The following is a 21,790-nucleotide window of genomic DNA, read 5'->3' as shown; positions in this document are numbered from 1 at the left end:
ATGGACTTGACGCCTGTGCAAACAGTTGTTCCACATCAGATTCGTGGTCGGAGTCCTCTCCACCGGATTGAAATAATTTATCTGGAAGACGGGTACCACTCCTTATAGGACTTAGTTGGATGAGAGGAACCGTCTTCAAGGAAGAAGCAGTAACCACTGTATAAATGGTAGCTGATTTCGGAGGAGGACGAGACGTCGACGAGCCCGTCGAAGCAACAGCAGTAGCAGTCTGACCAACCTGAGGAGTTGAAATTGAAGATTTTTCCATCGTCGACGAAGATGTCTTATCCGTCGACGGAGCCGTCGACGGAGCCGTCGACGATATCGGAGTTTTGACCGTCGACGACGGAGTAACGGTCGACGAAATAGCCGTCGACGGAGTCGTCGACGCTGATGTGACAGCCGTCGACGGAGGCGCCGTCGACGAGCTTCTTTTAGATGACTTGGTCTTCGACGTCGATATTCGGGTCGACGACGGGACCGTCGACGGTGTTCGCGTCGACGAGGGAAGCGCCGACGATGATTTCTTCGTCGACGGTACTGACTTGACACTCGTCGACGAGATCCTAACAATGGATGTCACGGGTCTCGTGTCCTGGGCTGCCGTCGACGAGGTGATCGTCGTCGACGCGGCAGAGGATGACATAGAACAGGTCGTCGTCGACGTAGAGGTGACAGACTTCGTCGTCGTTGAAGACGTCGACGGGTGCGTCGACGAGCCCGTCGACGAGCCAATGCCAGATTTTTTCGTGGAAGGCATGGCTTTGGGCGCAGACATCAGAGAACTAGGTCCCGTAGACGTGCCCTGAAGCAAATCCTGTGGGGAAACAATCCTGAAGGATTCCAAAAGTCTACTTTTCTTAAGAAAAGGAGATGGAAGCTCAGTTTCAGACCCACGCTTCTGAGAGGACTTGGAAACACTTGAAGAAAAACTTTCCACATCAGACACCACAGACTCTGAAGTCTTCAACTTCTGTAGCCACAGAAGGAGACGCGCCTCTCTGTCTCTCAGAGTCTTGGGAGGAAAAGTGCGACAGTACTTACAGTTCTTAACCTCGTGGTCTGGGTAGAGACAGTAAATGCATTTACTGTGAGGATCCTCATGGAAAAGACGCAGTTTGCCACAAGAAGGGCAGGCTTTGAACAAAGATTTCTTATTTGAAGACATTCTGAAGAAATAACAGCTAGTTGAAGATGAAAACTGAGCAGAGCTCAGGGAGACTCCCTTCACACGACGTGCGGTAGAAAATCTGAGGTCTTGAGCTTCTGAGAAGAAGGTTCTAGAGGGAGCTGCAGCCTGATTGGCTGGAATATGGACCAAGACATAATGACATGGATATGTTACTAAGTTGAGTTTCTCCCTTAGGCTTTCTATGGGCCTATTCAGTTCTATGGTACTTTTGAGTTTATTGTATTTTATATATATTTATATATATTTTATGTGTATATGTATTGTATAATTATAATAATTTTACTTATGTATACATATATTACTGCTATTTTATGTACCGTGGGACTCCCACTTCGACGACGGGGAATATTCAAGCATGTGAATCTATGAAAGACACCCCTAATACTGGAGAACTATGGGATACAGGATAGCAGGGCCAGTACGGTGGAAGGATTTGTGCAGAATGCACATGGCCTTAAACTGCGCTCTGGCCGCTACTGGGAGCCAGTGAAGTTCTTTTAGAGCTTTCTTGGCTGATTGCCAGCGGGGAATATTATACAGTAGTCGAGCGGCACAGTTTTGCGTGACTTGAAGCCTGTTGGTCACTGCTGCCGGAGCTCCTATGTATAGGGCATTTCCATAATCCAGGCGGGAGAGTATCAGGGCCTGAACCATGACCCTCCTCGCCTGGAATGGAAGCAAAGGAAGCACTTTGCGAAGCATTTTCATTAGCCCAATACATGTGGAGGCAGTTTTTGTGGCTTGGACCGAAAAGTCAAGCGCTTTATCAAGCCAGATTCCAAGGCTCTTTATCTGAGGTTTGGGAGGGGGAGGAGGGCCGAGACATGTGGGCCAGATGGATGCTAGGGCGGACGGAGAAGGGTTGCCCAGCAGCATGATCTCCGTCTTCTCCCCGTTAAGTTTAAGACAGGAGGATTGCATCCACTTAGCGACAGCCTCTAGACAGGGATCTAAGGTGTTGGACGACCCCTCAGAGTGGTCCAGAGAGACCACCAGTTGGGTATCGTCGGCGTAGGTGACAATACGCACACCAAAGGGATGAAGTATTTTTTCCTGAGGTCGCATATAAGCATTAAAAAGGGTGGGGCTTAGGGAGGAGCCCTGGGGAACCCCACAACTAAGTGGATGTTTGGGGGAGACTGTCTCGCCTTCAAACACCTGGAAGAATCGCTCATCCAGGAAGGAGGTCAGCCATTCCAGGGCCGCGCCCGACACGCCCAAACCATCCAGTCGATGTAATAGTGTGGCATGGTTGACCGTGTCGAACGCAGCACTGAGATCGAGTAATATGATGGCCGCTTTTCCTCCCCGATCCAGCACCGCTCTGGCTTCTTCCGTCACCGCTAACAGAGCAGTTTCAGTTCCGTGCTGAGGACGGAACCCCGTCTGAGATGCGCGGAGCAGATTGTTGGACTCTAGGTAATCTACTAAGATGTTATTGACGTACCGCTCCAGCAGTTTGCTCATCCAGGGAAGCAAGGAAATTGGGAGATAGTTGGCCAAGTTGTTCTGGTCCAATGTGGGCTTTTTCAGTAAAGCTTTAACCATCGCGCACTTCCAAGGAGCTGGGACAGAGTTGGAAGTGATGGAAGCATTAAGGACATCCAAGATGACCGGACGAATGGCGTCAATGATCTTTATGAGAGTCTGCAGGGGTGCTGGATCATTAGGAGATCCCGAGGTAATTTTGGGAATCAATTTATCTAATGTGATAGAATCAAGAGGTGGAAATTTGTCCAGCAGACAGGGGACGGGAAAGTCGCAATCTATTGTGGTAGTGAGTTCCGTGTCATCATTACCTGTGCTGAAAGAGGAATAAATGACCTGAATCTTCTGGGAGAAAAAGGTAGCTAGATTGTTACACCGGGTTTGTGCGCCGTCAGATGACAGACGCTCCTGAGAGGGAGAGATTAAAGATTTAACTATTTTGAAGATTTCTTTAGGGGCGTTCGCAGCCAGATTAATTTTCAATTCATAAAACCGGGCTTGTGCAGATTTCATTTAATTTTTGTAGAGCTTTACTGCGGCTCTGTGCTCTGCCTTCTTCAGTTGAGAACGGTCCTGCCTCCAGGCTCTCTCAAGTTTGCGGCAGGATTGTTTCATCGTTCTGAGGGCGGGAGAATACCAAGGAGCGACTTTGGGTCTTATTATGGATTTCAGGGAATTCCTCAGGAGAACTTGATCAAGAGTACTGGAGATCCAGTTATCAAAATTGACCGTGGCAATATTAGGATTGGTCGCCTTCTGGGGTGGATGATTGGTAAGAGCCAATTCCCATTCAGGGAGTGGGAGCGAGGCCCATTTTCTTCCCCAGTGTTTATTGTGATTTTGTAAGGTGGGGGGGGGGAGCTTATGGACCACGTGAAGGGTATTAAAAAATGATCAGTCCAGGGCAATGGAATGGGTATCTCGACAATTAGGCTATCTAGATTACTATAAATGTGATCTAGGAGGTGTCCCTTGGTGTGCGTCGAGTGAAAGCCTTTTTGGCACAGGTCAATAGCCTGAAGGTTAGATCGAAGACTATTGGCTGCTGAATCATAGGGATCATCTAGGTGTAGATTTAAGTCACCCAGCAAAGTAAGATTTGCCGAGGTGAGCACTAGATTAGCGCCTATGTCCGTTATGTTAGTGACAAAATTACTAAGGGTACCAGGTGGTCGATAAGCTAGGATGCCAGAGAAGGTGGTGGTAGGAGAAAATTCTAAAATAAAATGTAGGTTCTCGCAGGCTGGCATAGTGGATGAGGTGACGCGGCATCTGTAGATATCTCTATAAATGATGGCCAATCCACCGCCTCTGCCTGTCTGGCGATCCAATCGCTTAAGAGTATAACCTTGGGGGGTGGCCCACACTGTGGTCGGGTCACTTTCTAACTGGAGCCATGTCTCTGTCAGAAAGAGGGCATCGGGGTTGAGCTCTTCAATCAGCATGGCAAGTTCGGTATGGTGCTTCGGTAAAGACCGACAGTTGAGAAGAAACATTCTCCACTTATATAAGGGGTAAAGTTTCCCGTATTTGGAGGGGGGATACTCTAATCACACGATTTACAGTGAGCCTTTGTATTGATAGGGAGGACCGAGTGGGGGCATGAAGGGTTAGTGAGGGGTCGTAAGGCATGCAGGGAGGAGGAGCTGTACGAAAGGCGATTTCCTACCATGGTGCCGGCTGAGCCTGAAAGCGTCTGGACGGGGACTGGCGCAGACTGGCTTCTCTTAGGCGCCTCTTCGGCGCGTCTATGGCGCTCCCGCTGCGCGACTGGGAAGGAGGATAAGTAGATTGGGGAGGAGGGGAAACTAGAGCGTCACCCTAGGAAGATGGCCGCCTGCCGTGGAGCAACCAGGAAGTGAAGGCGCCTTCCTCCCTCCACATCAAACAGCACGAATTGCTGCGGTGGACCGGGGAGTCAGCACACTAAGTAATGAAGGTAACAAACAGTATTTTTAAAAATATAGTAAACGAGTTTAAAAACCCTTGTAGCAGCGGAGTTAGTACATACACGCTAGCACAACGATGTTCTTAATCAATCTATCGTGCGCAGCAGTGCTGACCTCTTTCAGTAGGGTGTTCCTTGAGTCTTATAGCACATTGAGCAAGGGATACACATCTGAGAGATACCCCTCGTACTTAAAGTATCAACTACAATAAGATGATGGATGGAATGCTTGAATGAATCACAGCCTCAAGCCATGGCTGGGTCTAATCTGAGGTGGCATGGTGAGCAAAAATGAAATGGACTGGGATGCAGTCCTGAGTAATTACCAGTGGCTGAGATTAATTCAAGCATTTCACCCATCACTTTTTTGTTTACTTCAGTGCAACACACCAAGTGCAGCATGTATGCCTAGACGTGGATCCCATGCTCACTGTGTCAATGAAACCATGATGCACCCGACTGAAGAGCCCCAAATAGAGCAAAACCGGTATTGTGCTGCTCTTATTCTGGTTCAGAGAGGGCCTGGCTTGGTAGTTCGAGCAGGGCTGTTCTTATGGGTGCAGAACGAAGACTGATTTGCATATGGCTGGGTCTAATCTGAAGTGGCATGGTGAGCACAAAAACGATGGAATGAGCTTCAGCTCCAAGTAATTACTAGTGGCTGAGATTAATTTAAGCGTTCCACCTATCGCTTTTTTGCTAATTGCATTATAACCTATGCCACTCGTAACGCGGCTGAAAGGGATACAGATTACCCTATCCACCAAACTGTAAAAAGGCTGCTACTCGTAACTAAGACTTTAAGTGGGGTATAACCCCCAATAAAAAGATGCATCTTCTGTTTTGGAAACGAATACAGATGCAGACAAATGAAGCACATATTTAAGGACTCATATAAGCAAAAGTAATAGCAAGACCGCCTACTTCAAAGCTGAGAACATCTATCTAGATCTATCTAGTCTATCTAGCTGATGTCCTGGGGTGTTTTCACACCCCTCAATGGACGTCGGCAGTTCAAAGACTCGGAAAATTAGCTGGAAAACCACTATTTACAGCTCGGTTTCACTGCCACCGTGTGATATCGGCTCATTACCGTGTGACCGGGTGATGGGAGCCGATTTCGTGTGTCACACAGTGGCACCGTGTGAGTTGCCAGGTATGCATATTACTACATAATATTTCCATAGAAAGTGAACATTTATGCTCAGTTCACTTATAAATCAAAGTAGCTCAAACAATCTCCGTTAGGCATTTGTATGCAGTATGAAATTGGAAAGTCTGTAGCAATTAATCCAAAAGAGGAGGCAAGTGTTTAAAAATACGTATATTGTTTCAGAAAATGTCCTTTTCAGACTTACTGTTTCTAATGGCACGGGAACATGTTTCTGTATAAACTTAAATGTATTCTTGCTTACAGTTTTTAGTCATGGTCTTGTGAAAAAAACTGTTCATAAACTTGTGAAGGGTTGTACTTCCCTCTATTAGGCCACACCCATTGTTAAATAGGCCACGCCTCTTTTCAGACACCCCCCCACTCACACCTTTCCCATCCCACTTAAAGCACTGAGTATCCACGCTGTCTTCTCGTTCCAGTTTCTTTTCTCTGTATGTCATGTTTTTTTCTTCCCACGTCTCACACAGTATTACATGTCCTCGATGGATTCACACCTATTCAGTGTTTACTTTCCTCTCCTATTCTCTTGTACCTCACCTGTGTAACTTGTCCTTCTGTGTCACATGGTGCACCCTATCACATGCCTGCTGTGGTGTCATGTGTCCTCCTGTGTCACATGCCACCCTCCATCACAAGCCTCTTCCGGTGTCACTACCTCCCTTGAGCTTCATGTCTCCTATGCCATGCCACGCCCCCCTCTGCTATTACATGCCGCTTCCTGTGTCACATGGCACTCTCCAGCACATGTCTCTTCTGGTGTTACATACCTCCTCTGGTGTCACAGGCCTCTTCCCATGCCACATGCCACCATCTATCACAACCGTCCCCCTTTAGTGTCACATACCTCCCGGTGTTCACATGAATATTCTGGTGTCACAGACCCAAATTGTTTCACATATCACCCTTCATCACATGCCTCCTGTAGAGTTGCATGGCTCCTTCTGTGCCACTTGTGGGACACCCCCGCGCCGCACGGCCACCAGCTGCTGCGTGTGCCCCTTGCCTGCCCTCTGCCTCGCTGCTGCCTCGTTTGCCGGTTGCCGGCTGCCTCCGCTGCGGTTGTTTTTGCCCTTGTTTTGTCGTTAAATTGTGCCTGTTTTGTTTTATTTTCATTTTGCCCTTGTTTTGTCGTTAAATTGTGCCTGTTTGCTTTTATTCCATTTTCCCCGTGTTTTGGTGTTTCCTTCCTTGTTGTCCGCCTACCTCGCCGCCCTCCGCCCTCCCTTCCCGCCACCGCCGCTTTTCCCCGCCCCTTTTTCCATTCTGTACCCTCCCCGCTCCCGCCTCCCAGCTGCTCCGCCCACCCGCGCACTTGGCCTTAAATGGCGACCGTGCGAACGCGCAGCGGTCACGCGCAGCGGGCGCGCCAATTGTGCGCCGAAGGCGCGCCAAAGGTAAGCCCGTCTGCGCCCGTCCGCGACCGGACCGCGCCCAGTGCCAGGACCCCTGGCCCACGAAGACCCCGACCGACCCGCCTGACGTACTTCGCCGCCACCCTCACCGCTCTCAACACCGGCCGACTCCCAGATTGCCATCAAGCCACTCCACGACGTACCCACGGACCTTTCAGCTGCCACGCCTGCAAGTTCACCTGCATCCGGACCAGCCTCGCACCAGCACCCGCCAAGTCGAACACCAGCAGCACCCACCTCAAGTGCATCCTGCTCAACACCCGCTCCGTCCACAGACACGCCATCGAGCTCTGGAACCTGCTCGACACCACAGCCCCTGACGTTGCCTTCCTCACGGAGACCTGGATGAACGCCTCTTCAGCTCCCGACATCGCCATCGCCATCCCGGAGGGCTACAAGATCGTCCGGAGGGACCGAAACGCCAACCAGATGGGAGGAGGCATCGCCATCATCCACAGGAGCACCATCCGTCTCACGACCAGCACCGACAACACCCTGACCAGCGCCGAACACCTGCATTTCCAGATCCACACCAACCCGAACACCACCCTCAGAGGCACCCTGATCTACCGACCCCCGGGACCACGCACGCAATTCAGCGAGGACATCGCCGACTTCGTCAGCCCGCATGCCCTCCCCTCCGCTGACTACATCCTCCTGGGAGACCTCAACTTCCATCTGGAGAACAACAACGACCGCAACACCAGCACCCTGCTCGACAACCTCGCCAACCTGGGACTCAAGCAACTGGTGTCCACCCCCACCCACCTCGCCGGACACACACTCGACGCAGTCTTCTCCTCCAGCACAGACATCGACTTCAGCCACGCCACAGAGCTTCAATGGACGGACCACAGCTGCGTCCACTTCACCTTCAAGAGAACGACGACCCACCAACACCAGCAACAGGCCGCCCGCAGAAGCTGGAACAAGATCACAGCAGACCAGCTCGCCACCGCCCTGAGCCAGCACCCTCCTGCCAGCTCAGCGAACCCCAGCCAGGCCGCCGACAACCTCACGAAGTGGATCAGCAACTGCGCGGACGAACTCGCCCCACTGAGGACCCCGCCTAGCAGACCCGGCAGCAAGAAGGCCCCATGGTTCACCGACGAACTCAAGAGCTCCAAGAAGAACTGCCGAGCCCTCGAGAAAGTCTGGAGAAGGGAACCAACACCGGACAACAGGACCTCCTTCAAACTTGCCACCCGGAAACACCACCAGCTGATCCGCGCCGCCAAGAAAACAGCATTCAAGGACCGGTTGGACAACAACGCACACAACTGCAAGGAACTCTTCAACATCGTGAAAGAGCTTTCCAACCCCAGCGCAGGAAACAACGACATCACCCCATCGCAAGACCTCTGCAACTCCCTCGCTTCATACTTCCACAACAAGATCGCGGACATACACAACAGCTTCAACAACCAACCAACGCACCCCATGACCGAGCAACCACCCCCCACCACCACCCTCCACGCCTGGACCCCGATCAGCACCGAAGACACCATCCGCACGATGAACTCCATCCACTCCGGATCACCGACCGACCCCTGCCCTCACCACGTCTTCAACAAAGCCGACGCTGTCATCGCACCCCACCTGCGGGACATCATCAACACATCCTTCGACACCACCATCTTCCCTGAGAGCTGGAAACACGCCGAACTCAGCGATCTACTCAAGAAACCAACAGCGGACCCCACCGACCTCAAGAATTACCGCCCCATCTCGCTCCTCCCTTTTCCAGCCAAAGTCATCGAGAAGACCGTCAACAAGCAGATGGCCGCCTTCCTCGAGACGAACGGATCCCTCGACCCATCACAGTCCGGCTTCCGAGCCAATCACAGCACCGAGACCGCCCTCATCGCCGCCACCGATGACATCCGAGCCCTGATGGACAATGGAGAAACAGCGGCCCTCATCCTCCTTGACCTCTCCGCGGCATTCGACACGGTCTGCCACCGCACCCTAGTACGGCGCCTCAGCAACATCGGAATCCAGGACAAGGCGCTGGAGTGGATCATCTCCTTCCTCGACGGAAGAACGCAGAGAGTCCGCCTACCACCGTACAAGTCAGAGGCCTCCGAAGTCATCTGCGGCGTCCCCCAAGGATCATCTCTGAGCCCCACCCTCTTCAACGTCTACATGAGCCCCCTCGCGGCCATCGTACGCAAACACAACCTCAGCATAATCTCCTACGCCGACGACACCCAGCTGATCCTCTCCCTGACCAACGACCCCGCCGCCGCCAGAGCCAACCTGCACGAAGGGATGAAAGAGGTAGCCGAGTGGATGACGACCAGCCGCCTGAAACTGAACTCGGACAAGACGGAGGTCCTCATCCTGGGCTCCTCATCCTCCGCCTGGGACGACTCCTGGTGGCCTCCCGCCCTGGGCACCGCACCCAAACCGACAGACCATGCACGCAACCTGGGCTTCATCCTGGACTCCTCCCTCTCCATGACCAGGCAAGTCAACAACGTCTCCTCGGCGTGCTTCAACATCCTACGCATGCTACGGAAGATCTTCTGGTGGATCCCCACCGAGACCAGGAAGACCGTCACCCAGGCCCTCGTCACCAGCCGACTGGACTACGGCAACGCACTCTACGCCGGTACCACCGCCAAGCTCCAGAAGAGACTCCAGCGGATCCAGAACGCCTCAGCCAGACTCATCCTCGACATCCCACGAACCAGCCACATCTCCGGACATCTGAGAGACCTTCACTGGCTCCCCGTCAACAAAAGAATCACCTTCCGCCTCCTCACCCACGCACACAAAGCCCTACACGACCAAGGCCCGAGCTACCTCAACAGCCGAGTCAACTTCTACGCTCCCAAACGCCACCTCCGATCAGCCAACCACGCCCTCGCCGCCGTCCCCCGCATCCGAAGAGCGACTATGGGAGGAAGGTCCTTCTCCTACCTGGCCGCCAAGACCTGGAACTCCCTCCCGACCGACCTGCGCCTGACCCAAGACCACCTCTCCTTCAGGAAGAAGCTGAAGACCTGGCTGTTCGAGCAGTAGCGGCACCCCCCCCCCACCCCCCCCTGAGACCCTACGGGTATGTAGCGCGCTTTATAAGTGTCACTGATTGATTGATTGATTGACATTCCTTCCTCCACATCACATGCCTCTTCCTGTGGCACATGCCAACTTCCATCACATGCTTCTGCCTGTGTCACATGGCCCTCTCTATTGCATACCACGTCTAGTATTATACACCTCAGCGGTGTCATGTGCATGCTCTGCTGTGACATGTCTCGTCTTTTGTCGCTATCCCCCTCCATCAAATGCCTCTTTTGTTGGTGTCACATGCATGCTCTGGTGCTGCATGCCTTCTCCTTTGGTGTTATATACCTCACCTTGTGTCACATGCCTCTCTTTGTGTCATCACCTCTTCAAGGTAAGAAGAATTCTATCCTTCTGCGCAAAAGGGCGGAGAACAGCACTGGCTCGGTGAACACGGACATGGTGCAGCAGATTGTGAAGCATGACAGGGACACGGCCCACAACATCCAGGACCTACAGCACTTTCAACTCATGGCCTCTGTCGGCCGGGAGCCTGGCGGCCGGGCCGTCATCTGGGAACCGCTGGTCCACGCACCTTTGCAGACAGCAGCCGCCACCACTAATGTGGCCATTGCGCTAACTCATCAGCAGAATCTTCAAGCCCACGTCTTCCTGCCGCCATCCTCCCTGTCAAGCCCGCTGTCCCCAGACGCGGCCCTTCTCACCCGCCAAGCCCGGAGGTCCCAGCCTAGTCTAGCTGGTTCTAGACCCTCTTCTGTTAGTTCTCCTTCTGGAGTCCCATCGCAACACCAGACGCCGGTCGCCAGCTCCCCCTCCGCGTCCGTGCTCCAAACCCAGCTGCCATTGGAAAGCGGAGTGCGCAAACATTCCAATATAGGACTGCCACCTCAGGGCTCAGCAGGTTTGAGCCAACCGCCCCAAAGAGGAGACCGAACAACAATGGCGAAACCACAGCTCATGGGCTCCCAGCCGCAGCTTTCAAAATCCAGAGGCACATCCTCCTCAACCTCTCTTCTCCAGCAGACAGTGGGGGTCCCCTCTGGTGCCGAACGGAGCGCCGGCCACAGGAGCGGGAGAACTCTACACTACAGCCTGTCCCGGGCTACAGGTTCCCACATCTCTCTGCTGATGCAGCAAGCCTCCAGCAGCAGCCCACAGCACCTTGTCAAACACAAGAGCATTCAGGGCCTGCCATTTGGGAGACTCACCCAAGATGGCCGCCTCCTGTCAGCATCTCAACCATCTTTGCCTAACAAAGATGCCCAGCAGGGAGAAGGTTGTCTTTCCCAGCAAGGTACTGAATCGCCAAGTACCACCACCGCTAAGTCTACCCACTCTGTTACAGGAATTTTAGCCAAGCCCTCCCTCGGTGTCCCTGGGCAGCCATATTATCCCCCACAGATGCCTTCTGTGCCCATGGAGTCATTGAGTACCATTAACAAGTCTACCCCCTCTGTCCCTGGACTTTTGTGTCCGAGCGCTGTGCCAGGGCAGCCATCTTATGCTCAACAGATGCCTTCGGGACCATCTGTTCTACCAAGTAGGCCTGCAAGCGCAGCCGCCACTCTACAATCCCCAGTGTCCACCACTAGGCCTGCATCATCCTCCGGCTCTCGGAAAGGCTCAGTGGTTTTCAGCCCAGACTTAGAAGCCGGCGTGAAGCCCAAATTGCCATCTAATATGTGATCTCGGTTGGGTTGATGGCTGCCGAGAGAAAAGGAGAGGAGAAAGGGGAACGCAGGCAGAGGACAAGCAATGAAGGTCTGTTCCATCAGCTCTGCAAGGTGGGACCAGCCGGGGAGGCAAAGATTGGCACAACAACCCCCGCTGGCGAACATCCATGGAATATGGCTTGATGCCGGGCTACAAGAAGCACACCCTGAACGGAGTGCCTCACTCACCCCTGAGATTACCATGGACATGCCTTACCTGTAACTCCAGTCCATCTCTTTAAAGCTTTACTTTTGTTATTCTAATATATAAATATGCATATCTTTTAATTCTGTTCAAGTTGTAGTCTGCCAAGCGGTAAGCTCTTAATTTTTTCAAGTTGAACCTACCACCTACTGCCAGGCGTGTTGGCTGAGTGCTGTGTGGAAAATTCTTTGGTGTCCAAGGGGAGCAGTGTCTCTCATCTGCCTCACTTTCTTCCAAGGGCATGTCAGAGGGTATTATTAGGGGGTTGGTGGTGTTAAGGCATCATCTTTGATCTGGGGGTACCTGCCAGGAACAGGAAATGTCCTGATGTGGGATTTGGGTCACATTTCTACAACTAAACATGTCTACTATACAAATGCTGACTGAATGAACATGTAACTACCAACCATTATTATATGTGTGGTTAGTAATTTGAAGATCACTGGTAAAACTATTCCTCCCTTTAAAAGTGCTGGATTCTTTTTATATTTCACCTATATACCTAGAATATTTGGTAGCAATCGTTAATAAATGGCATTAGGCAACTCCTTTCATATTTTTTGGACAGATATTAGATACATGCATAATTAATGTTGTCATTATATTGGTTGTCAGCATTTGCATTATAGACATGTTGTTGATGTTATGACAGATACCCTGAATTGGAGTCCCCTTAGAGGGAAGTTGATCACTGATGTGGTATGAGTTGGCCAAGAGTGTCTTGGTCTGTGACCCCTGCATGGACCTTTATCACTAGGGCTTCTTTAAAGGGAACTAGTTAACTGCCCTAGGAAGAGGTCCAAGCATTGTCCTTACTAGGAATCCTTCTAGAGGAAACAATTGGCCCGATTATTAGTCTGACGGACATATTCCATCCATCAGGGTGGTGAAGGACATTACCTCTGACATCCTGATGGGAGTACCTTTTGTCACATTTGGAAATGACCCTGGCCCTTTCAATGTCCTTAAGCTTTTGTGCTAGGCCACTGTTGCTTTTGATAGCCGTTCACTAAATATTTTACATTTTTTGGCTTTTCAGAAACCAGCTCCCTAAGTGGGTGATTGTTTCAGTAAAGCAAAAAGCCACTGACACCCCCATTCCACAGGAGATTTCTCAAAGAGTGTGGGATCATTATTTTTTCCCCGTAGCACCAGATTTTTCCTGGTAGTGATGGAGAAGAAAAAATACATTACACTGTCCACCCTAAATAGGGCGGGTGAAGTAATGTCCTTCTTCAATGGCCATTGATTTGTCATGCCACTTGAGGAAGTTTTCCATTGATGGAGCCCATAGTGGATCATTCGACTAAAAACTTAGGGTCTGCTTATCTCTAAAGTAGGAAGAAGGACTGAGGGTTTAGCAGCTATGGTCCTCTGTTGTGTATCTGACAGGGTACCCATTCAGTCAAACCTTAAATTTGGCCCCTTGTCACGGTCCTTGTGAGAGGCCATGGGAATTTCCTTATCTCTGGTTCCTTTAGAGAAAAACTGTCACTGCCCTGGTGAAAGTTGCAGGGAATATCCTACTCTGGGGTTCCTTCAGGAGAAGAACTTTACCAATGTCAAGGTGCAAGTTGTAGAGAATGTCCTTACTTGAGGCTCCTTTCGAGGTGGTGTTGTCACTCTTCTGATGAGAGGTGACGGGGATTTGTTTTCCTTTGGCTCTTTTAAAGGGGGAATTTTGCCAGTTCTCTGGTGAGAGATGTAGGTAAATTCCTAATTTGGTGCTACTTTAGAAAAAGTAACATAGGGCACACAGGGTACTCAGTCGCACCTTCTTGTGACAGTCCAAGGAGTATGGGCCGCCGGAGGTATACCATTCAACTGTCCAACATATTTAGAGTGGGTGATTGGCTGGTTTTTTTTTCACTGTGTCACCGCCAGGAATAAATTGGGGGTAAGGGACAGTAAAAATAAAAATTACACTGACACCATAGCAAAAAACTCCCATGTTGTAGGGTCCATTATTTTGTACTTTCCAAAAACAAAACTCCCTTTCTGGGAGTCTGTTTTTGGAACAGTAAAAACTTTTCAAAGTTTGGTGTAAGAGTCCATACTGAATGACAGACACCAAACTTTTAAATGGCTTTGTATGAACTGCTGTGACGGTGGTTGATACAAGCGGATACAATTCACCACATGGCCAGAGAGGAACTCTGAATTTGGCAGGTGAAGTAAAGGCAGAGTGGCGGACACAATTCATTTGCCACCCTGACTGCCTTCACTCTGTCTTCCACACTCTAAAGCAGACCCATATATACTGACATTGTGTGAGCTGTATGAAGTGCTTGAACCCACAACCTGATTAATTATTTTCACCACTACTCATAAACCAATGGGGATGTTACTTTTGCCTACATGGCATTATTGTTTTGGGTGTGAAGCAACATAAAATAATGTACTGCACCTTTGACAAAAAAAACACCTTTGACAAAAATAATGTACTGTATGTAGGTGAATCAGACTTGAACCCTACACGTTTGTCCACTTTGACTCCTACGCAATTTACTAACTTATTAGCCCAGGCAAAGAATTCATGACCTATTGGTGTTGGCTGGAGTGCTTATTTTAGGGCACATCCGATTCATTGGTAGCAGGCTGGTCAGAGGTTTTTGCGAGGGACAAAACTTTATGAAGAGCCCTCTTAAAGCTTTTCCCGCCTTTGACGGGTGCCACAAGCGACCGTTTTTAAGTATTATAAAAATGGACTCCAAGGAAAACCAAAAAACAATTTTGGCGCCATGAAATGGCAACACCACGTAAGCTTCCTCATTATTAATGAAGATGGTAGGTTTGTTTGTAGTTAAAATCTGTACTTAAACTTTACTAAAGAAGAGCAGGGCATTTGAAAGGGCATGGCCTTGGACATAATTCCCCCTCTGCACCCCCTTCTGACGTCCATGATTGGTATATAGCTTTGGCCCTGCCAATGCGTAACAGGTGAAAATGGCGGGCTGCCCTGCGGCAAGGATCTCAATAGCTCTTGCGGTTAGCGGCACCCATGAAGAGTTTCCACCTCGCTGTAATGAAGAACACGGAAGCTCTTCCGGAGGCCATGGTGGCCTGTAGGGAGATGAAGGGTTTCTAGAAAGGCCATTGCCTGACAAAGGATTGTCTTAGTACTACTAGCCTTTTAGAGGCACCAGATATCAGGAGTTTGCCAACATTTCAAAACTCGTCTAATGCCTTTTTTGGAGAATTTTTTTTAGGAATCAATACAAAATGGAAGACGGGGAGTTGTAATGGCATCCGGTCCCCTCCATCACCATCTCATTCCTATGTCTTTATATTTGTCACAATGTTTACCCTTGTGGTCAGCGACGGACAGGCTATTCTGTCACTCTGACCTTTTTCCAGAGGGCTGCAGGCTAGGAGGCTGCTTTCGACCAGGATTGGTAGCCATGGCTCAACCATGCCCTACTGGCCTATTTCTACCTGTGGCCTCACACAGTGTGAGGCGGCTTTGAACATTTTTTTATCGGGTTTGCAGTCCAACACATCCTGGGCTGGGGCTGTCGGTGGAAACAGGGTTGGATTGGGATTAAAAATCGGCCCGGGCACGCTAAAAAAAAAGTGGACCACATGTGCATATTGCCTTTCCACAAAACACTGCTTCGTCAAAATTTTATTTAAAAAAGGTGTGTGGGGGAGGGTTAAGAAAAATACACAGATTGGTTTACACTGGTGAAACACACCTGAAAACAAGTGAGGCCACTTTTGCTCAGGCCCCCGCTCAATATGCATATCTTAATGGGCCGGCCCAGCGAGAGAAAGTGAGTGACACCTCTGCCGCCTGGTGATTGAGGGGAGGTAATGGACGCCCATCTACATCCAGAAAGGCCACTCAGGCACCCACTGGCGGCAGCCAGGGCCGGACTGGGAACCACAACCGGCCCTGGCAAAGTGCTCAGCCGGCCCCCCCTCCCCACTCAGGGGGGTTGGGGGTGCCGCCGAGCTCTCTGCCGGGGCCGGTTTTTGGCAGATTTTGGTACAGGGCCGAATTTGCAGCTATGCTGCAAAAACGGCCCTGTAAGAAAAACGGCCCCCAGGGGCCCAAAACCAGCCCCCACCCGTGCGGCGCTCCGAGGGATTGCCCGGTGCCCGCTTTGACCAGTCCGGCCCTGGCGGCATTGAACAACACAGAAACCGCCCAAATCGGCCCTCCAGGCTGCTCAAAAAAGCAGCCCACAGCTGGAATTTGGAAACTGGCCCCTCGGACATTGCCCGAGTGCCCGCGTTACCAATCCGATGCTGGGTGGCAATAGGTAGATGCTGCAGACAAGTGAGCAGTCCATCGATGAAAGGTCCCCTCACTCTATGCAGTTTTGCAGAATTTCCTGTATAATTGTGGGTTTGCCGCATTTTCATCAACATCAACAGCTACCTAATTTGCAGAGTTTAACATAAAAAAATTTGCTCTCGCTCAATCTAGGTCAGTGGAAGACCCTACACAGTGTTTGACTGGTCACTTTTCTGTTGTTGATTGCTGTATTTGGGTGTTAAACTATTATTATTAAGGAGGTGAAACTTGTGCCTAGACAGTGTTAACATGAAAAAATTGTGAAATAATGAAGTAACACTATCACAAAATGTTCTGCATCACACAGCATAATTTGCTTTTTCTTGTGGCATGATTTAGTCAACCCTGCCACATAATTTGGTCCTCCCCGTCACACAATTCCAGTGGCCCTGCTTTATGGCCTGCTGTATAATAACTCTTTATCATCACAGTTGTGTACTCTCTAGGCTTCCCTCTCTGCACTGTAAACAAGAAACTACATACTCTTTGAGTAGAAACATGACAGAACTCCCACTTGTCCCTCGTAGACCATCCCTTTCTGAGATATGTCCTTTATCTTAGAGAGTCTATGTGATATCTTGGGGAAGATACCTCAGTGAGCTAAGCGCACCCGCTTAGAGAACAGTGCGTAGTCTGCACCTAGGGGCTGGAATCCACAGCAAGGCCAAATAAGCCCTTCATCATTTAAGAGACTGATCAAATGAGCACTGTTGTGTTGTGTAATATCAACACCTGTTGTTATGCACCAAGAGACGAGCTAATTGTGTTGTACGCAACAGTTATAGCTGCTATTGTCAATTTTATTAGCAGATGTGCAATAAGAAAAGACACGCTGTGCCTGGCCTGACTGCAGATGGTTGCAACGTCGGCCGTCCTTAGATGGGACCCGAAATGTTGTCTTCCCCGCACCCTAGTTATCCTATATCCCCAGGGTTGGACTGGCCGTAGCGGGCACCGGGCATTTTCCCAGTGGGCTGGAACGGTGGGGGCCGGTTTTGGACCCGTGGGGCCGGGTTTTGCAGCACTACTGTAAAATCAGTCCCCTATAACAAAAGCGGGAGTGCTTCTAACTAGCAGCCACCCGCTTCCGGGGCCGGTTAAGCAGATTGCCAGGGCTGGTTGCTGTTTCCAGTCCGGCCGAGTATATCCCTCAAAATCGAGCAGGGTACAGTGGCGTAACGAAACTTGAGCGCCCCCCCCAGCAAAGTACATGGAGGGGTCCACCCCTCCCCCGGATGAGGTCAGGAACTCTCAGGCCACAGGCCCGCAGACGTGCATAGCGTTGGAGGGGGCCTCCTGGGGCTCGGGCCCCACGCACCATGGGGGTGTCAGGGGCTAATGTTACACCACAAGCAGGATACCCGCCTTTCCCTCACTATCCACTGGTATGATATGAAACTCAAGGATTCCATGCCAAAGCAGTGCTGTGCCTAGGGAATGGAGTCAATTTTCCGCCATATAAATTCAGCAGTAGTGGCACCCAAGACTACTTTGTGCCTTTAATCATGACTCATTAGACTTAAAAAGATGAACAGGAACAAAACAAAAAAAAGACTCAGCGATGCCCGCTTGCCCGACTTTTACAGGCATGGCCTGCATTTTAATATCCAGCTGGTACAAAAAACATCTAAAGTCTGTACTTTTTCCCTTAAAGGTACACATTTAAAACAATAGCTATAAGAAGAAAGCACTTTAAAATGTGGTCCAGAACTGCCTTAATGACTCCTGGCTGAGAATTAAAGTAAACAAAGACAGAAAGGTCATGTTAAAAATGCAAACAGAGGATTTTTTTTTAAAGTTCTGTTTAAGTATCATGTCCTGGCCTTTGTAGAAACTTAAAAGTTGAACAAATCGGCCAGTATTTTTCTCTAAGAGAGCTGGCAACCCTAAAATGCACGGGTATATAATGCCCAGCTTGATTATAAGCAGCCATCTTTGAGCGCATGCCCCTCCCCTTCACTCACTCGCCGGAAATGACAAGAGGAGCTGGGCGTGGCTGTGTTTTTGATGTCTGCCCCAACAGTCTTTTCTTTCTGGTTTAGCTGCACATGCATTAATTCGCTCCAAAGGCCCCTAGGGGAAAGATCTTGGATAGTAAAGAGAAAGTTTAATTGCCAGAGAAGTCACTTTGCACCTACTCAAAACTGACATTTGGGACCATGGCCTAAATGTCTCAGTGAAATTTCCCAATCTGATGCTCCAGTTCCTGGGTATTTTACTCACCCTTTCATTCATAAGATAAGGTCTGTGGTTCAGAGAATATTTCGGAGTGAATTAACAAATTTAATGACATCGAGGACAATATAAATCCAGTATTTGTAAAGCGCACAGCTACCTGGAGGCATCCCGGCGCTGGGGGCCATTGGGAAGATTAAGCAAGCTATTGCCCAGAGTCACATGGTGCTGGGCAGACCCCTACCGCCGGACCCGGGGATCAAACCGTGAGCCCCAGCATCCGATGTCAGTCGCCCTGGCCGCTGCGCCACACCTCTTCCCTGACAATATGACAAGTGGCCAAGTAAAATGATGGCAGATCAAAAGAATATAAAATAAATAATTCCAAAACTTCATAAATGTAGACTCATAGTTTAAAATAGTTGTGGAGCAGCACTCTGATGTGTTCAAGACAGCTACTCTTTTTAACTAAAGGAGTTGTAGGAGGACTCTCCCTTGACTGGGACTGTTTCTGAATGCCTCTACAGCACCCAGAAACTGCTTCACACACAGCAAAGCTCTGAACCGAGTTGCATGTAATGTTCAGGTATTAACCCTTCTACTCATGGTTGACTTTTAACCTATTGTGAGTTCCAGCTCAACCAGAACGCCAAATGTGTGACTCTTACTCGCAATGAGTGAGATTTCACATTTCTTCTTAGGCAGTCATTGGACCCATATAGTTGGAAGATACCATTAATTATTAGAATACCAAACCCCCAGCCATATTAAAGTCTCCATATTTTTTTAGGGTACGTTCTCCTATGGCTGTGGGGCTGAATCATAGATCTGCCCCTTTTGGAAGGAGAAATGAAAGAAAGACTTCATGTCATGGCAGTGTCAAAAAAGAAGTACACTATCCTCCCTGTGCAAGCCCATGTGTTTATAAAGACTTTAAACTTATAGAAAAAGGTGGGAAGGCTTTTTATGTACTTCAAAGATCTAAGTTCACAGCCAGCTTTTGCATTCTTGGAGCTTCTTGAAAATGTAACTTCTTCAAATATAAAGATTGAGTAAGTAGCAATATTCTCTTTAGTTAAAACATGAGAAAAGCACAAATAGAAACAAATACGTTACCAAATGTAACCAAACCAATAGACAGGTGACAAAACGTCTTATTGTTGAATATTTTTACAAGAGGTCTGTTTTTGGTTGAGTAAATCATGGTGAAAAGTGTCCTGCAATTGACATGGGACATTGTTCTCAGCCTTCACATTAAGTAATTGAAGCTAGAAAGGTTAAGCTTCACAGTGAAAACGTGCACCCACAGCTTATACCCGATCATTGATTGTACAGTGAAATTGTTTAAAGGCTGCCAGGTACTACCTTGGGCTTGTACGTGGTCATGGGGAATTGGCTTCCCTAGTCATGGTAATGCCCATGAGCCAGGTTCTCACACCTGGGCAAGTAGACAGTTCAAAGGATGTCTCTGACAGAAAAAACTAATATTAAGCTCTAAACCCTGATCCTTGGATGCTTTTTTTTACTATTTACTGCACAGTGCGAGATCCAAACTTTTTTGTCATTCATCTCTTATTACCACTGAATAGTATTTATTAACTGCAATCGCGGCATGGGGCTCAGTGGTTTGCTTATGTTTAATAAAGATTTCCACAGCAATCAAACTGGGCTCACCTTCTCGAGAAGACAGACCGCATCTGAACCCTCTACTATTTTGAAGGCATTGCTGAGATTCAAGATGGTACCAAAACAGTCGATAACTTCTTACCAGAGATGGTATTGTCAAGCAACAGCGCACCACTGGTCCAAAGATTCTTGTTTCTTTTCCTCTGCAGTATTTATATGTACACGCGACCCTCGCTCCATTTTCCCAAAGGAAGGAAGAAAAAGTGTGGAATTTTTTATTCCGGCACTCAGAGGTGATTTAGTGATAAGCACTTAAAAAAAAATACCTGATGGTAATAATAACAATAGTACTATATCATACAAGAGTTCACTACTAGTATACAGGGAAATATTGAATGTCTCAAATGGGTCTGGATTGATTCATCTCTAAAGATTCATATCTTTCAGCAGCAAAATGTACTTTCACATGTCTGGCTCGTCACTTCCTGTAGATGCTCTAACTTCATTTCTTAAAAGGCTCAGCTGCAGCTGATGAAATTTCCAAGTATACTTTTGTAATGTATTGCATTTTTACCTTACACATATGAGCAAAGAAAATATCCATAAGCTTTTCCATTGCCATCAGTGGCTAAGAAGAAAGATGTCCAAGGAATCTAAAATCATATTTTAGAGAATGTTTTAAGAAGAATTTCTGTCTAATCGTGTGTATGTAAAATGCTTCAACACTGGAGAAAAAAAAGATTTCCCACAGGTGACTTAATACACCTCACCACTTGTGTCTTCCCTAAGTTTTGAAAAAGAGGTTGAGCATCCAGTCAAGCAAGTGTGAACATTTTTACCCTCCACCCTCCCTACTCCTGCAGAGCCCTTCAGGGTCTGGCAGGCCCTCAAACAAGACACCAATGATTATCATATTGCAGACTAATGATACTTTTTTGTAAATGTTACTGAAAACCATCCTTGAATGGAAATTGACCTTGACCCATAAGAACTCTGCCTGGAATACATTTCTACAAGCAAGCCATGTTTAGGTTGAGATAGTCTTATTGACTAAAGTATTGTGCAAATAGATTATGTCTCTACAAGCCAAGATTAACTTGAGAAAACCATATAGTACACAGTGTCTCTCTTTGGTAGCAAGTCAGAATATTGTGCACAGCAATATTGTCTGACATAAATATTGTGCCCTGAATATAATTCACAAACATACTGGCCCAGAGGGAGTACATTTTCTACTATTATCTCTAGAGAGATTTTGTATACAATATTTAGAACACGAAATTTATGTCAAGCAATATTCTGAATATTATATTCTAGTACCTCGCTCTTTCAGTTTGCTAATTTTAGGCTACAATGAGGTGAACACATTGTATACATAGGCTTTTATCCATGCCTAGATGATGTCTACAAAGCCCATCTTATGTTGCCTTAAATGTACTGTACATATAGCTCCTCTTTACCTATCATAGACCATGTAGAGGTAACAGTAAGGTTCCCGGGACCCTTACTTAAGAATCTTAGATTA

General features: G+C 48.7%; 1 protein-coding gene across 1 annotated transcript in view; it reads left to right on the top strand.

Moving 5' to 3' along the window:
- HCN3 (hyperpolarization activated cyclic nucleotide gated potassium channel 3) overlaps window positions 1–11,933 on the top strand; it is a 243,194-nt gene extending 231,261 nt beyond the window's left edge. Inside the window, exons 8-9 of the mRNA XM_078669532.1 lie at window positions 10,621–11,616; window positions 11,737–11,933. Coding sequence (XP_078525658.1) covers window positions 10,621–11,616; window positions 11,737–11,933 — 1,193 coding nt within the window. The remainder of the gene's footprint in view (window positions 1–10,620; window positions 11,617–11,736) is intronic.
- The last annotated feature ends 9,857 nt before the right edge of the window (window positions 11,934–21,790 follow it).

Source organism: Lissotriton helveticus, chromosome 12 (assembly GCF_964261635.1).
Source record: "Lissotriton helveticus chromosome 12, aLisHel1.1, whole genome shotgun sequence".
Taxonomy (NCBI): domain Eukaryota; kingdom Metazoa; phylum Chordata; class Amphibia; order Caudata; family Salamandridae; genus Lissotriton; species Lissotriton helveticus.
Note: the sequence above shows the minus strand (reverse complement) of the source record. Positions and strands in the feature narration are given on the sequence as shown.